The 16771-nt window shown below is 37.9% G+C and overlaps 1 protein-coding gene across 1 annotated transcript in view; it reads right to left on the bottom strand.

The window, feature by feature from the left end:
- Nucleotides 1-16394: 16394 nt before the first annotated feature.
- The window catches only part of LOC134855923 (1,25-dihydroxyvitamin D(3) 24-hydroxylase, mitochondrial-like), a 6959-nt gene continuing 6582 nt past the window's right edge, over nt 16395-16771 (bottom strand). Inside the window, exon 10 of the mRNA XM_063872333.1 lies at nt 16395-16406. Within this exon, the coding sequence (XP_063728403.1) occupies nt 16395-16406 (12 nt within the window). The remainder of the gene's footprint in view (nt 16407-16771) is intronic.

The following is a 16771-nucleotide window of genomic DNA, read 5'->3' as shown; positions in this document are numbered from 1 at the left end:
AGAAATGGAAAGCAATCGATCTTTTAGAGACAAGGCAAAAAATATATTTTATACTCATTTGAATAATTTGACTTAATTTTTGTTCTCATTCAATAAATATTTTGCTTTTTAAAACTTACAACTTTGTTCACGTTTTATACGGATTTAAAAGATTTGAATCTTTTTTTGTCTACCTTTTCAAACTCACCTTATCCAGTTTTTTAAAAAATAAGAAAAAAGATAAAAAGTGGCATGCTTTTTATGTGATGTTTTGTGATGATGTTTGACCAGCGCAAAAAGTAAAAGTCACTGAAACGCGTTTTCTTGGCTCTTTTTCGGACTATTATAGGTGTTTTAATAGCACAAAAAACTTTTTAAAGCCGTTAAAAACTAGAATTTTAAAAGCTTCATTGTGTTCTTCCTTGGCATTTTTATAACTCATTAAAAAATTGAAAACTAAAGGAAAAAATTATTGGAGTTTTTTTATTTTCATCTTTATGTTTAAAAAATTGTAATAAAAAATGACCAATTTAAAAAAACTATAAACCTTACAAACATTATTCTCAACACGCACAAAAATACAAAAATGCGGCTCAATTTTTTTTAAAAAATCTTGTTTTTTATTAATGTGCTTGGAATTTTCAGTGATAATTGCCTAGCAATGTTCTGCTTTGGTTTTTGTGGTAATAGTTCCATCGTATAGTTTTCCTGGACAGCGACTGGTAGTTAAGGCTTGATGATTTGTTCGATTAATTTTTCCCGAAAATATAATTTCGCCCAGTTACGTATAAATAAAACACTTTCATGAAATGAATCAACATAGTAGTTATATCAAACTTTTTAGTTTTCATTTGTGGAGGGAAACCTGAATAAGGGCATAGATTAGATTTTTATCTTTCCAACGAATACTTTTAAGTCTGAAGTTTCAAACTTCTTCCACTGTTTACGGGGATGTTTTTGAACTAAGAACCCCACACTTAAGCCTTCTAACTGAATGTTCAAACGACGCTTCGAAAAAAAAACTTTTTACAATTTTTATCTATCCTCACATTTTCATTTCTCAAAATTTGAACCGTGAATCGTAAAACGAAGTTATAAGGAAAACGTAAGAAACGCATTCGTTTATTTCATCGTTTGAAGAATTAAAAAAAATTACTTCTATGTCTCGCGACTGTACTCTTTAACATGTCCATGTATTATTACTTGCAATAAATTTAGATAAAAACGCGCAGAAATCATTTATTAAATTTGAGATAGAAAAGGAAGTTATTTAGGTTTTACATTTTGATTCAAACCTTTCATGAATGTATTTAGCTGCACATTATTTAATGTAACAAAACCACAAAAGGAGCAATGAAAAGTTAAATAATTTTGAGGCTTTTTTGATTCATTAAAAACAAAATGTATTTGAGTGGTTTTTGAGTGATTTTTTTCGTTAAAATAGCTCGGCGTACAGAATGCCGAAGGAAGGGTGTCTCGATAGTGTACCTACTGCATTAAACACCTTCTATAAAACCAGCATCGAATGCATTAAGTTGACATCAAAGAAGGCCAATACAGGAATAGGATTTCATAAAAACTTGATCTATTTTTTTTCGAAATGGAGCGAATGAGATCAGTTATTACTATAAGAGCCCTTTAAGGTCAACTATAGCATCGAAGGCCGAAGTCGGAGAGGAAAAAGAATTGCAGCGGAAGTTTGGCTCCGAAGCTGACGAGGACAATGAAAGTGGAGCGTCTTGGGGCAGTGGTTCCTGGAGTGACGGATCCTGGTCCGCGTCCGGGTCGTCCTGGTCCGGTTCGGGTTCCTTGTCCAGTATCCTCACTTCCAGTTTGAGTCACAGTTTCAGTGGAAGTGGAAGCTGGCACAGTAGTTGGAGTTACAGTAGTTTTAGCTCCTGTCATTCTGGTTACTGGGTGTACTGGCCTTATATTTACGAAGAGGGATGTTGCGACGGGAAACACAGAAAAGGAATCCACTTAAATTTAGGCTTCTTTAAATGAATTAAGCTAATAACCTAATTTTTGAGAGCTGTTTTAAGGATTGCAATGTTTCATCGTTTCTTTCACGTAATGCAAACTTGGACTTCTAAAAGTTCGTTTTTGAAACACTTCAATCTTTCCAAATTTTATTTCATGATATGCCCTCTATAAGTCTAATTGATGCTTTAAAGATAATCTTTTGTTCTTTTTTGGCTGTTTGGGCAGCCTATTTTTAACTTGATCCTCTGACAGGCTGTCACCATAACCCTCATTACGACCCACACTATCGACCGACCCCCCGAAAGAGACCCCCCTCTGCCTCTTCGAGCTACACGACGACAGAATCTTGCACCCCCTCGTATACTACTACTTGGACTACAACTACGCATCATACAACTTCATCGTCCTGGTAGACAAACCCCAACATACAGACGACCCAACGAACATCATAACGCGTCAACATTTAAACTTACCAATCAAACGAACTTATCCAACAAAGGATATCTAAGAATCACAATATAGTTTGCATATACTTTAGGAAAGAATTTCATTTTTTAGCTACAGAGAACTTAAGCTACCTACAACACTATCACTTTTTCAGAACTAGAGATTCAGAACCAATAAAGAGCGATACTAACTGCTTTATCAAGGTTTCCATATCATTCAAGGTTTTATATTTTAAAAAACATTGCAGTTAAATTTTGCTCAAAATAGCATAAATATGCTACGATAATATAGGTTATTACGCCGCCCGTCATGTTAAATTATCAATTGTGTGGCAGAAAAGTCAGTCTGGAATCTGAGTGAACGACCAATGTATCCATGTTTCGATGCTATCTTTGACCCAATGTGAGCCGATGTGATAACTGATCTCATTCTATTCAATCAAAAAAGTTTCATTTCTATCAAAAACACTTTTGCTTAAATTTTAAAAATCCTCCGATGGTTGCTGCATAGCAAAAAAGACGGTGTCTTTCTTCCTTTTAGTTGTCCAATGAAAAAAACGGGCGACAAAATAAGAGTTATTTTTACCACAAGGCCATAAAAATGCCACGGGTGAACCATTGTTACCAGTTTCAAAATTATTATGAGGGAACTTATAACTAAGTTTTCAACTAAATTTTGACTACAAAATTAACTCTAGATGACATTGGCACTTTTTTATAAAATCAATTTCGAAATGGTTAGTTAAGTGTTGGCTATCTTTGCTGTCAACTATTAATGGGGGAGGACATTAGTGCTAATGCTAAAAAACTAAAGATAAATTGCATCACTAAAAAATTAAGCGCTCCAAACATCTCATATATTAATGCATCAGACTTTGATAACGTCAATCAATTATCTCAAAAATATGAGAAAATGTAAGAATGTAAGAATTTAAGAAGACAATAGCATCAAGTCGGCCAAGAAGCTTAGCGAGATCAGTTACCACTTTGGCTCTTTTAGGTCAACCTTAGCATCGAAGGCCAAGGTCGGCAAAGAGAAGGAACTCACAAGGAAATTTGGATCCGAGGCCGACGAGGACAACGAAAGTGGGGCTTCATTCGGTTCCTTTAGCGACGGGTCCTGGTCTGGATCTGGCTCTTGGTCTGGTTCCGGCTCCTTATCCAGTATCCTTACTTCCAGTTTCAGTGGAAGTGGAAGCTGGCACAGTAGTTGGAGCTACAGCAGCTACGATTCCTGTCATTCTGGTTACTGGGTCTACTGGCCTTACATTTACGAAGAGGGATGTTGCGATGGCCATCATAGGAGAGGGTGTCATCATCATCCTCATTACGATCCCCATTATCGACCAACTCCTAAGAGGCGACCTTCAAGTTGCACTACTTCCTATACCACATCAACTTGTTATACGACTTCTAGTTACTGTACGACCACGTCGTCTTCGTGTTGGACGACTTCGTCATGTAGCTCCGATTGGACGACGAGTAGTTGTTATTCGGATTATCAGCCAGCTAGAGCAAAGAAAGGTGCTGGGAAAAAAGGAGGGGGCAGAGGTAGGGGCAGAGGCAGAGGCAGAGGTCGAGGTAGGGGGAAGAAAGGAGCGGGGAGGGGCAGAGGAAATGCGGCTGCGGCAAAGAAGAACGCCTGAGAAAAAAGTTTAATAAAAAACGATAACATAAACAAAGTTTGAGTTAGCCCAGTGGCAACTAAGGGCGACTAAGCTTCACATTTGAGTAGTTATACCAAAGCTTACAAAAAGTAACACATTATAGTCTCAACGTCAACTTAAGAAGATATCTTGATAATTGTTCCGACTTTCGATACGAAAGTAACGGAATATTTGTGCTCGGGGTGGGTTTTTTTTTTCTTCAGACAAATTTCGACTTTTTAACTAGCCATTTTTGACGAAATTTTTTATATCATTCGAAAGCCATTGTTGTCCTAAGCTTAAATTTGAAAAGATATTTCACCTGTGATCATTTTTTGTAAAGTTATGAGGGTTTAAAGATTGCCATTTTGACCAATTTGGGACAATTAACGCGCGATATAATTGGCGCTCTTAACGCGTAAGCGGAGATTTAATCCGTCTTACAAATCGTTCCAAATTGGTTGAACGAAGCTTATTTGCCATAATTGATTTGTTACAAGGAATGAAATCTATCTTTTTGTACTTCAAATGGCGTGTGGGGGGATAATTTTCATAAAAAATTTCAAATTTGAAAAAAAAAAATTTCATTTTATTTTATTTCATTTAAATTTTTATGTTATTACTGCTGCTCCATAAACCTTAAAAGGCAGTCGGAACATTCAGGGTATCGCCCTGATACGAGCAGTCTTGTTGTTCCGACTTTCGATACGAAAGTAACGGAATATTTGTGCTCGGGGTGGGTTTTTTTTTCTTCAGACAAATTTCGACTTTTTAACTAGCCATTTTTGACGGAATTTTTTATATCATTCGAAAGCCATTGTTGTCTTGAGCTTAAATTTGAAAAGATATTTCACCTGTGATCATTTTTTGTAAAGTTATGAGGGTTTAAAGATTGCCATTTTGACCAATTTGGGACAATTAACGCGCGATATAATTGGCGCTCTTAACGCGTAAGCGGAGATTTAATCCGTCTTAAAAATCGTTCCAAATTGGTTGAACGAAGCTTATTTGCCATAATTGATTTGTTACAAGGAATGAAATCTATCTTTTTGTACTTCAAATGGCGTGTGGGGGGATGATTTTCATAAAAAATTTCAAATTTGAAAAAAAAATTTCATTTTTTTTATTTCATTTAAATTTTTATTTTATTACTGCTGCTCCATAAACCTTAAAAGGCAGTCGGAACATTCAGGGCTTCGCCCTGATACGAGCAGTTTTGTTTATTTTTGTTATCTTAAAAATTAATTATTCATTCAAAACTATGCAAAGGAATTATTCAATTTTTACCGGAAAAAAAGAAAAGACTGTTTCTATCCCGCTTCAATTCACAAGATGCAACATGTCCAAATTTGACGATTTCGACTGTAAATGAAATTTGCGAACTGATTTTTATAGTTCCGATTTTATACTATTTAGACGTATACTTGGGTCGGTGTTCTTATTCGCTGGCAATTTTCGACTCTTTTGCTAAGCATTTTTTACAGAAAAATTGTATACCATTTGTGTCAGAGCTATTCAAAATCAAGATTGCGTTCAAGCAATGCGTTAAAAAAACTGTTTTCACAGAAGCAAGCAGTTGACACAATTTTTTGTGGCATATTTTGGTGAAAAATGTCGTGCAGCAAAACCATCGAAACGATACTTTTCGAATAAAAGTTTGTTGCACTTTTCCAACTTTTCACCCCCTCGTGTAATGACAAAATACGGCGTTGTTCAAATTTTTTCATTCTGCAAATCGCAGAAAAGAAGTTTTTAAAATGGCATAAAAAGTGATTTTTTGTTTCGTTCAATCATACAAATGTGTATTACATTTTGTTCATATAGAGATACGATATGGAAAAATAGAGAGACGAAGAAAAACAATCAACGGGTATTTTTTCTCTGATTTACGCGGAAAAACAAGTATATACTAAAATTGATGGAAATTTCCCCATAAAACTGAAGAAGTTTGATAACGATGGTTAAATCAGCCAAAAGTTTACAGCTTTTTCTGCTGTTTTCATGGCGTTTGAAATGTTTTTCCGGCGTTGGCAAGGAAGTTTCAAGAAATCGTATGATATTCAGATATCTCAAAATGCCATTAAACTCATAGCGAATAACCGCTATGAAAACCATAACAACAGTAATAATTTAATGCTTTTGGCAGATTAATTCGTCATCTGTTGTGCGGAACTTCCAGTGTTAAATTTAAAAAACTTTCCCGAACTCTATGATCTGATTATTCGAAAAATTGTTTGAGCTTTTTCTTTAACGTGTTTTAAGTCTTTGCATTTTGTCAAGGTCAACAAATTAGTTTTAGTTGGATGATATTACTCTAGAAAATTTGTTGTTCCGACCATTTGAAAAATGGGAAGAAACTTTGTGTTCAGGTGATTTAGTTTTTTCTCTTTTTTACTCTTTTTTGCTTCCCACAAAAAATCAGGTACCACAGGCAATCATCGGTGTGGTTTGAGAAAAATATCATATTAAATCTCTTCCAATCGTGATTCAATCAGCATTGAAAAACTTTGTAGTACCGGTGTTTTGAAATATTTGGTTTTTGCTCCAAAAATTCGAACTAATGCTATGAGCTTGTTGGCTTACAATAAATACACTTTTTACGCTTAATTTAAGCCGTGAAAACTCAATTGACACCTGAAAAATTGTCCAGCGATGGGGAAAACCTGTAAACACTGTGGCAAACCCAATCATTTCGCTAAAATGTGCAGATCCCAACAAGTAAGTGAAGTTGCAGAAGACTCGGAAGGATCGGTAGAGGAATGCGATCAGATAAGTGAAGGTGTTGGGTCATGTAGCGAATTTGAAGTTATGTCGATACAAACCTATCAACCGGAAAACGAGAGAGTTTCAAAATATGTGAAAGACCGAATCAACGAAATGAGGGACAAACCAAACGGAAAAATGGTGCGAGTTCAGAAAATAGATTCGATCCGCGATCCAACAATGAATCGTGTAAAATCACTAAAGACCATGGTACGAATAGATAACCAGATAATTCAATTAACAGTGGACACTGGAAGTCCAGTTTCATTTCTCAACTGGGCGACAACAAAGGAAATTATGGATAAATCAAACAAAGTAAGATTCATACCGTCCGATAAACTGAATTTACAAACCAAATTCGTGGACTACAACAAACAACCGATCAGTATACTGGGAGCCCTAAAAACCAATCTGAGGTCAGCGGGCTGGGAAGTAAAGGGCGCCACCTTTCTGGTATCACAACGAAAAACTAGATGTATCATGGGACTAGATCTGCAAGGACAAGTGGGAATAGTGACTACACAAAAACCCAAGGAACTCACCAGGTTTGACGTGCTCATGTGCGAGCAGTCAGAAGGTTGGAAAGAAAAATTTTTCACTCAATTTAAAAACCTATTTGAAAGACAAGGCATTTCGAAAAATCACATTGTCAGTTCAAAATTTAAATATCCATTATGTCCGATCCAAGAAAAGGGGAGAAGAATCCCAATTCACATACAAGATAAAGTCGAAAAAGAAATCGAGAAGTTGTTGACAGAAGGTCATATAACAAAACTTGATAAATGTACAAGTGATTGCTTTATCGCTCCGATTGTGATAACAGTAAAGAAGGACGACTCAATAAAATTGGCAATGGATACAAAACCAATCAATAGACAATTGTTCAAAATCAAATACCAAATGCCAAATGTATATGAACTCATTGATGGGGTAAGCCAGATTGTAACTGAAAACAAAAAGGGTACGCTATATTTTTTGGTGTTAGATTTGAAATATGCGTACAGTCAATTAAAATTGGCTGCAGATACAGCTAGACAATGCAACTTCAACATTGTTGGTGGAAAAGCAACTGGAACCTACAGATTCTTGACAGGGTTCTATGGTTTAGCAGATATGCCAGCTGAATTTCAAAAGGCTATGGACAGAACCATCAACCACGCTAAAAACACGTTCTGTTTTCTGGATGACATACTTATTGTGTCAAAGGGAAGTGAAATTGAACATGCAAATTTGGTAGAAGCAGTATTAAAAAAATTGGATTCGGAAAATGTGGCGTTGAAACTATCAAAATGCGAATTTTTCAAACAAGAAGTGAATTGGTTGGGTCATCATCTCTCAGAGGCAGGAGTTAAACCAAAAATCACTAAAACGGAAGCAGTAGTAAATTTAAACCCGCCGAAATCGCTTAAACAGCTAAGGTCATTCCTGGGAAGCATAAATCACTTAGCTAAATTTATACCCAACGCAGCAAGTCTGACTGAAAAATTAAGACCACTTCTAAAAGAAGAGAATCAAAAGAAAAAGTTAAAAAACATGAAACTGTCGGTGAAAAAATTTGAGTGGGGGGAGGAACACACCGTAGTGTTTAATGCTATAAAAGAAGCTGTGGCAGTCATAACAAAAGTACATTATTACGATGCGTTTCGAGAAACACGAGTTAAATGCGATCCTAGCCATGATGGGTTAGGGGCTACTTTAGAACAAAAAAATGATGAAGGCCTGTGGGTCCCAATTTCATTCGCATCCAGATACCTAAATGCCCAAGAAAAAAAATTCAACAAATGAATTGGAGTTATTGGCAGTTGTTTGGGCAGTAGATAGATATAAACACTACCTCCTGGGGACAACATTTATCATTGCAACTGACCATAAAGCGCTTACAACAGCATTGGATGTCAACAAATCAAAAAAGACCTACCAATCACGTTTAACCCGGTGGGTTGACCGGTTACTGCCATATCAGTTCAAAATAGTTCACATTCCGGGGAGGGACATGGGCATAGTTGATTATTTATCGCGTGATCCCTTCAATGATCCCTGGCCCGAATCAGAATTAGACGAAAAGTTTGTAGTAGCGACAATAAACTCCTTTCATGAAGCGTTCGACTGCTGGAACAGTAGGTTTAAAGGAATTGGGTCGCTCAACCGGAACGAAAACGTTCTAGAATGTTCTAGAAGGAATGCTAAGAAACAGTCATCAAGTAATGGTTGCTATAGCAACCAAAACGGTCAAAACCGAACAAAGCTCGACCGGAACGAGAGAAAACAGTTTTCACGACTGCAAAAACATTAAAACACAACAGTTCAACATAAGCAAAACACTTTTTTGTCAAATCAACCCAACAAACAGTCAGTCTTAAATAAATTCAAAATCATAAAACAACCAGTACCGGAAATTAAAAAAAAACAGACTCAAAGATCGAGATGTCAGGAAACGGAAACAGATCATACGATTGGTGGTCGAGCTCACCACAAGAATGGCGGAATGAGGAGCGCGAGGAGAGTCTAATGGACCCAAAGTGGAACCGCTCACTATCCAACACAAATGAACTTTCGGAAGAGGAGGAGATCACAGAGACAGTTCAGCGTACAAGAAAATAATTCGAGGGGGCCGGAAAAACAGAGATAGCTCCGACAGTGAAACCAGACATGCATCACGGGTGAAATGGCAGCTGGAACCGGATCAACAAAGAGAAGCGGATCAAAGACTACTCTCATTCTGGCAGCTAATAGGCGGAGAAGACAATGTTCAGGAAAATAGAGAACTGGTGGCACACACCCAAGAAGTCAGTGACAGCTCGGAACACAAATCAAGTTCAGCAGTGACTAAAACGATCGCATCGGCGGAACGGAAACTCAGTGAGGTGCAAGTAATAGAGATGGACCTGACAACCACAGAAGAGGCGGAGAGTGAAGAGGAAGTGTGCTCAATAGAACCGCCAAAGGGACTGGGAAAAACGAAACGGCCAAAGCAGCAACAAGTAGAGACCTTGGACAATCTAGCAAAACTGTTCGACAAAAGTTTACTAGCAGAATTGACCACAGAAGACACGTGGATGGACCGCCTCAGACGAGTGATCGAAAGAGGGGACAAACAAGGATTTGAATTGATGGGACCTTATACAAATCCGTTGTGGTCACAGATGGCAGTTCAGGACGACTGCATCTTGGTGAATAACCGGCTAGCAGTTCCAGTACAACTAAGACAAGCTGTCCTGAAACGAATACATCGAGGGCATCCAGGCATGTTGGGAGCAGCGCAATATCTGTGGTGGCCTCATATGAATAAGGACATCGTGAATTTGGCAGAGGAGTGCCGTAGCTGTACCAGATATGGTAAGAATGTAAAATACCTTATTTCAAAAAATTCGTCAAAACCACTGCCACTGCTCACGCAGCCGGGACAGGAGGTACAATTAGACTACGCGGGGCCTATAGAAAATCAAAAAGAAAAAAATCTACCTTTTAGTAGCTATAGCTCGATTTTCAAAATTCCCATCAGTGAAGGTTACGAAATCCACAAGTGGAAAGTGCACAGTAAAATTCTTGAGATCATATATCGACACACATGGAGTCCCTGAATCAATTCGTTTGGACCAATTTTCAGGCTTTAAGGGGAAAACGCTAAAAAAAATTCTGTTCGGAACTCAATATCGAGCAAAAATTTTGTCCGGTGGGGGACTACAGAGGTTGTGGTTTGGTCGAACGTACAATCCAAACTATAAAAAGAAGACTGGGAGTGATGATGCTCGAAGAAAATAATAAATCAATCAAATTATGTCTCAGCACTATAATGAGAGATTTACGGTGGAACAAGCAGAAAACAATTCAAGTATCCCCGTTTCAAGCACATTTCGGCAGACTACCAAAAACAGAATTTAAAATTGTGAGGGATAGGTTTTTAAATAATTCCGATTATTTAGACAAACAACACTTGGAACGCTCAGCACTGACGGCCTCCCAACTGAAACGGAGAATTGACCAGTCGAGAGAGAATCTCAAAATAGTGCGCAAGGGACAACTTAGCAGGGATACAAGCCCACTGCACAAGCAGCAGTTAACATCGGACAGAGACAAAGAAAGGGCCAAAGCTCTAAAGGAATTGTTGGAGGCGAACGCTTGTTGGAACAACGAAAGAAGGGACGCGGCTAAAAACGATATCAGGAAATTAGTGGACGAGACAGGGCTACTCAATCCCGACCTTCGAAAGGAAATGATCTACTCTTGGGAGAAAGGATTTGTGAAGGACAAAGTAGAAAATCAATGTAAATCACCACTCAAGACAATACTCCGAAAGGACCCACTAAGGAAAAGCGGACAAGCCTTAACCAGACCACTAAAAGGGAAAATCGCTTCAGAAACGGACTCAACAATTAAGACATCGGCCGGTTCGATTTATAGGAAATCGGATATAGCACAATCGAAAACGGTACTGACACAAGAAAAACAGAGCACGAGTAAAAGTCCATCGTTGGAACCTACAAAAAAAGTTTGAGAGAATCAGTTCTCCAGAATTACTCGAGGAGCTGGGATCAGAAGACGAACTTAAAGGAGAAATGGAAATCGCAGATGCAATGAATCCCACAGAGCGTTTTCAGAAAAGCCAAACAATAGTTACTTCTAAGGACACAGAGGCCGGGGGAGGTCTGAATCTGGCAGTCAAAAGAGCAAAACCCAATTTGGCGGGCCCAAAATCAACTATAGAGGAAAATAACACAAACAAGCCGGAGAAGAGCGAAAAGGAAAAGAAAGGCCGAAACAAGCAGCAACAGGGGACAAGCCAAACTGCGACTGCAGCCAACCTGGAACAGGAGCAATCGACATCTAAGCCGGAAAGAGTAGACACCAAAATTCAGTCCAGTTCTACGCCAAAGGCTAAACAGCGGCCGAAATTGAAATGCATTGACTCTCACACTCCTTTAGAAGACATAGTCGACACATTTCACAATCGCAATTTAGCACCGTCCAAATGGAAGAAGTACGCGGACCAATTGTTAAAAAGAGGAGTACAGCGAGCTGCAGACGAAATTCGAGGAAATCCACAACAAAGTTCGGAAATGGACACAAATTTCGAACCACCACAAGGATTTTCGGACGAATCAAGTACGGAAGAGTCAGGTATTAGACGAAGCTCCAGACAAACGAAAAACAAAGAACCTAAACGATTCGGAGATCCGATAAAGCACTCAATTAAAGAAATATCGGAAAATCTCACAGGGAGAGGTCTTTTAAAGGAGGCACTTAAAGAATACAGAAATCAACTGAGAGATTTCAAAGATCGTAACGACAAACCAATGGAATCAAAAGTGCGACGACTCGAAAGACATCTGTTCATGCGAAAATTCGGATACGCTACACTTGACGAGGGAGTCGATTGGAACCCGAGTTGGGAAATAGAGCTGGAAGAAAACTGAAAATTCCATAATCTAAAATCGTCAATTAACCAAGAGACTTTCTTTGAACTGAGTATATTGAACTCTTTTTAAATAAATTATCCTACTTATGTTGTATAATTTATTTCTTCCACCGAGGGGGGTGTGTCGTGAAAACTCAGGTAAAATTAGTCTTAGGTTTTTTTGCACCATTTATGGAATCAAAAACTTCAACATAAAAAAATTTCAGCAAAAACGTTTGTTAATTTTCTGTTTTTTTTTTCACTTCTCATACCAATTTTCTACAAAAAATTTTCAAAAAGTTTTCCAATTGGCCCATTTTACTACTTTCTTTGCAGTTTTTTTTTTTCGTTCAGATCTTTCTATTAAGCTACGCAGAAAAAAAACGACACATCTTTGAAAAAAAATGTAATTTTTTCAATACTAAGGTCGGAACATCCTGTGCTGCTTACGCAGATACAGGCTTTTCTTTTTTGAACTTTGGCACAAAAAGATAACACTTTGCTTGCGTTAACATGAAATTGGCACTTAATTCAAAGTTAAAAATTTTGATGTCTACTCTATCGCGTTTGTCTGAAGCAGTTGAAATCCGACCCAGCACTCAAATATCTGGCTTTTAGTGTCAAAATATTAAATAAGCATCTTAGTTATTTTTAGTTTGGCTAATTCACATTCGAGAAACTTTTCAGTAACTGAATGCTTTTGTATTTGTGTTTGTTATAGGAACTCAAAAAAGTTACAGGTAGTATCATCTATTTACTTACTGTTCTCTCGTGTAGATTTAGGGATTTTTTCTTCAGGTCCGTTCACATACTTACTTAAGGGCGCTGCAAAGTGACCAATTGGGCAATGTTTTCACCGAGGCGACCGAGATGCATAACTATCCACAATCCCGAAAGGTTTAACTTGATGACATTGTTTCCACACGGTTTTATATCGCTTGCCCCTTTTGCACTGCTCTTAAGGCTGCATCGATTGCTCTAGCGATCACAAGAATTTTCAATTGTTTTTAAATTCAGACGAAATCTAGTCCGAAGCTCTAAACGACCAGAACAAAGTCTAATATTCTTATCAAAGGAAAGGATCCGCGATTTATTACTACAATTGCCCAATTGCCATTCAAGTTGCAGATAATTCAACTAAAAGAATCTCCCTCTCTAGAGACACCTAACTATCCAATTACACTCACTAAATTCAAAACAAACTACTCCGTTCAAACTGCTAAAGTATTTGTGTCTCTACAGATCACTATTTTTTGAGGTACTTTACTTGATTTCTCGAACTTCAGTAATCCTTGCTCTCGCTAACTCTGGGAACCAACTTTTTAGTGACTTCTCAATCTCTGTTTTCTGTAACTATCAACAAGAATTGACTGTTCGCTCTCTTATCGAAAATGTTCTCTCTAACTTCAAGAACCAACTATATTCTTACTCTATAGTAAAGGTTCTGCCTAAGGATAGGCTGTTTGTTAGTCTCTTCAATTTTCTTCTATCTGAGTGTTTGCTATAATTAGAGTTTTGGTCATCCTTACGAATCTTGACATCAACTTCGGTGCCCCTTATGCAAAGTCCTAACTGCCTTCTTCCTCTGACGATACTAGTCATGAGATCCAAGTTCATCACAAGTATCTCTAACTGAATTATGCAAATATCGAGTCTAATTTTACATTTAAACCCAGTTATGTTGAATCAACCAGTCTTCCAAGAACCTTATTTAAGGATTCCATCGAGAGTCCGACCTCCCGGCCGTATGGGAGAGCCCGTAAGTTTCTAAAAAATCCAAAAAATGTTATATTCTATTTCCAGCTCTCTAGCTGTCAGGGGGGCGTATTTCACTTTCAGGGCACAAATTAAGCCAAAAAGCCATCTCTGGGGACCTCGATAAGAAAGTTTTGTCAAACGATACTGATTTAGATGGAGTTGCAAGTAGGCAGAAACGAGCATCTACTGAAAATCAGAAGGAGAACAAACGGCGCGCCGAAAAAAGAAATATATCGTGTTGCAATCGCTTGTCAGCACTCCATACTCAAGAGCATTTGAACAGGCTAACGAAAGAGGCGCGTCAAGCTTACTCACAACGATGCCGTTAGAAGAATATGGTTTTCACCTGAGTAAAGCAGTGTTTCGGGATACATTGTGCTTGTGATATACTTGGCCGCTTAAAGATGCCCCTTTGCATTATGCTTGCGGGAAAATTTTCTCGTTGAGCATAGCTTGTTTTGTTCTACAGGAGTCTTGCTGGCTAATCGGCATAATGAGGTGAGAGACATAACAGCAGAAATGTTGACCGAAGTTTGCTCAAATGTTGAGATCCAACTTCATTTAGAGCGGTTTTGTGGTGAGTTTTTGGGTGTGAGAACATCAATTAGTGGCAATGAAGAGCGTCTTGATATTTCAGCTAATGGAGTCCGGGGAAGCATATTGGAGAAAGAATTTTTCGATGTAAGAGTATTCAATCTTTACGCCAAATCAAAGTCTGGTGATCTGCCAAGTGTGTACAGGAAGCACGAAGTGGAAAAAACAGATGCTATGAGCAATGTATCCGAGAATTTGAACATAGTTCATTCACACCTCGTGTTCTTTCGTACACGGGAGGCATGAGCAAACTTGCTGCCACGTTTTACAAAAGACTTGCTTCGATGATCAGTTAGAAGAAAAAAATAACTTCGTATAGCCAAGGGCTTTGATGGATTCCATGTCGTCATGGATTTGCGCTTCCCAGATCTTCGACCATGTGTATCCCTGAATCCCGGAGATCGAGTCATATCGGAGACCGAGGCATGAATGCTTTGAGCAAAGGAATTTTTGAAGCGCGCTCGATGGACATCAGTTAACTTAGGAGTCGTAAAGACCGTCCGCCTTGGAATTTTTGCTTATAATGTGATTGAAGCTGATTTTTATGAAACAGTAAACGAATATTATCAGACCAATTCTACCGATTTTGATATCTCACCTAATTAAAACTTTGATTGGTTTGAAGTGCAATTTAAATTTTTCAGAGTTTCAATCTCCAAGAACCCAAGTATGAATCCCGTTAAATCATATTATTCAGGAGACCTACTTCAATTACTTTAATGTTAAAATTTAGGAGGTATATCCGGTTCAACTTCTGCTTCAGTTCCCAATAACTAAGTTCCCTCTCAATTTAAGTTAGGTTACCAGTTCTCATTTACAAAGGGTTCGGTCTGGGAAACACGCCATTTTCCGGAATTAATCCTGGGGTTTTCTACGCAAGTTTTCTTCTAATTGCCCAAAAGTCATTTAATTGTCATTCCAGGGTCATCAGGGGTCAATTTTCCTTCTTATGTTTCAAAACTCTATGGGCGTCCTACTCAATAAGTTTCATCGATAACCCATCAACACTTCCCAACTTATCCATTTCTGAGGTCTAACATCGTAAGGAGTCGTTGGAGGGTTTTTTACTCACAAGGGATTTTTCGGGGTTCGTATCTAAAGTATTTTGCTGCCATAAAATCAATATACCCTTGCTCAATATTTCGCTTAAGTTTCCTATTTCCGGTCTAGGGGTGTTTTTCCCCAATTGCTAATAACTTGAGGTTCAATCGACGGATTTAGTCCAAATTATTATACAAGAATTATTTCATCACTATTCAAAAAATCCCAAAATTTTGGCTCCCTGCGTTCACAAGGGACCGCGAAAAGACTTCCGTAAGTCGGGGTGGGCACTATTTGCCTAGGTCAACACACCGAAAGTTGGGATTCAGGGTGTCACTGTTGTCGATTAGGCAGGGAATCCGAGGGGTCCCAATTTTTGCAAGCACGGCTCAAATCATCTCTATTATCCGTCCCAACAGTTAGCTCCTCGGTTTCAATTTGGGCACGGGGTGGGGTTTATCCGGTCTTACTGCACTTGGGTCTTCAGTCATAGGAGGGTTGCGGCTTTTCTATACAAATTTTTGAAGATTCGAACTTTTTTTGGTCGACCATTTGCTTTCCTTGCTATTTATCTTATTTTTTAGTGAATACCCAGCTACGTACTACTCATTAGTTTTACTATATTGCATACAAGGTAAGACTTCTAATCGAATTGTTGGTTTGCCAAAAAAGTAATAGGATCACCGATCCTACAACTCAAAAAGAGGTTTAGTTTTGTCCGTAAAATTAAATATCTGAATATGTGTATAGGATATCTATCAATTGCCGACATTTTTTCTCAGCGGTACTTCAGTAATTACACTGCACAAGCACAAATTAAGCTTAGGGATTAGTTTCAACTCTTATTCGAGAAGAAACTCTCAACCCCTGAAATCGTTTTTTTTTCTGGTATCTGTTATTGGAATGGAGAAAACTTATAACCTTTAACAAATAGTTTGAGTTTGAACTGATGCTGATTTTTCTGTTGATTGAGCTTTTTTGCGGTTGATTGCCTCTACATTTTTTCATAACCTGGTGTGTGATTTTTAAGATCCTGAAAAATTCTCGAGCTGCATTGTTAATTTGTTGGACTTTTCGAACGAAATATAAAGAAAGACTTCTTGAGCATTCTTTGCAAAACTACGCTTATTTTTTTAATAAATATCAAAAAATGACTGAAAGTGATT

This window comes from Symsagittifera roscoffensis, chromosome 1 (genome assembly GCF_963678635.1).
Source record: "Symsagittifera roscoffensis chromosome 1, txSymRosc1.1, whole genome shotgun sequence".
Classification (NCBI taxonomy): domain Eukaryota; kingdom Metazoa; phylum Xenacoelomorpha; order Acoela; family Convolutidae; genus Symsagittifera; species Symsagittifera roscoffensis.
Note: the sequence above shows the minus strand (reverse complement) of the source record. Positions and strands in the feature narration are given on the sequence as shown.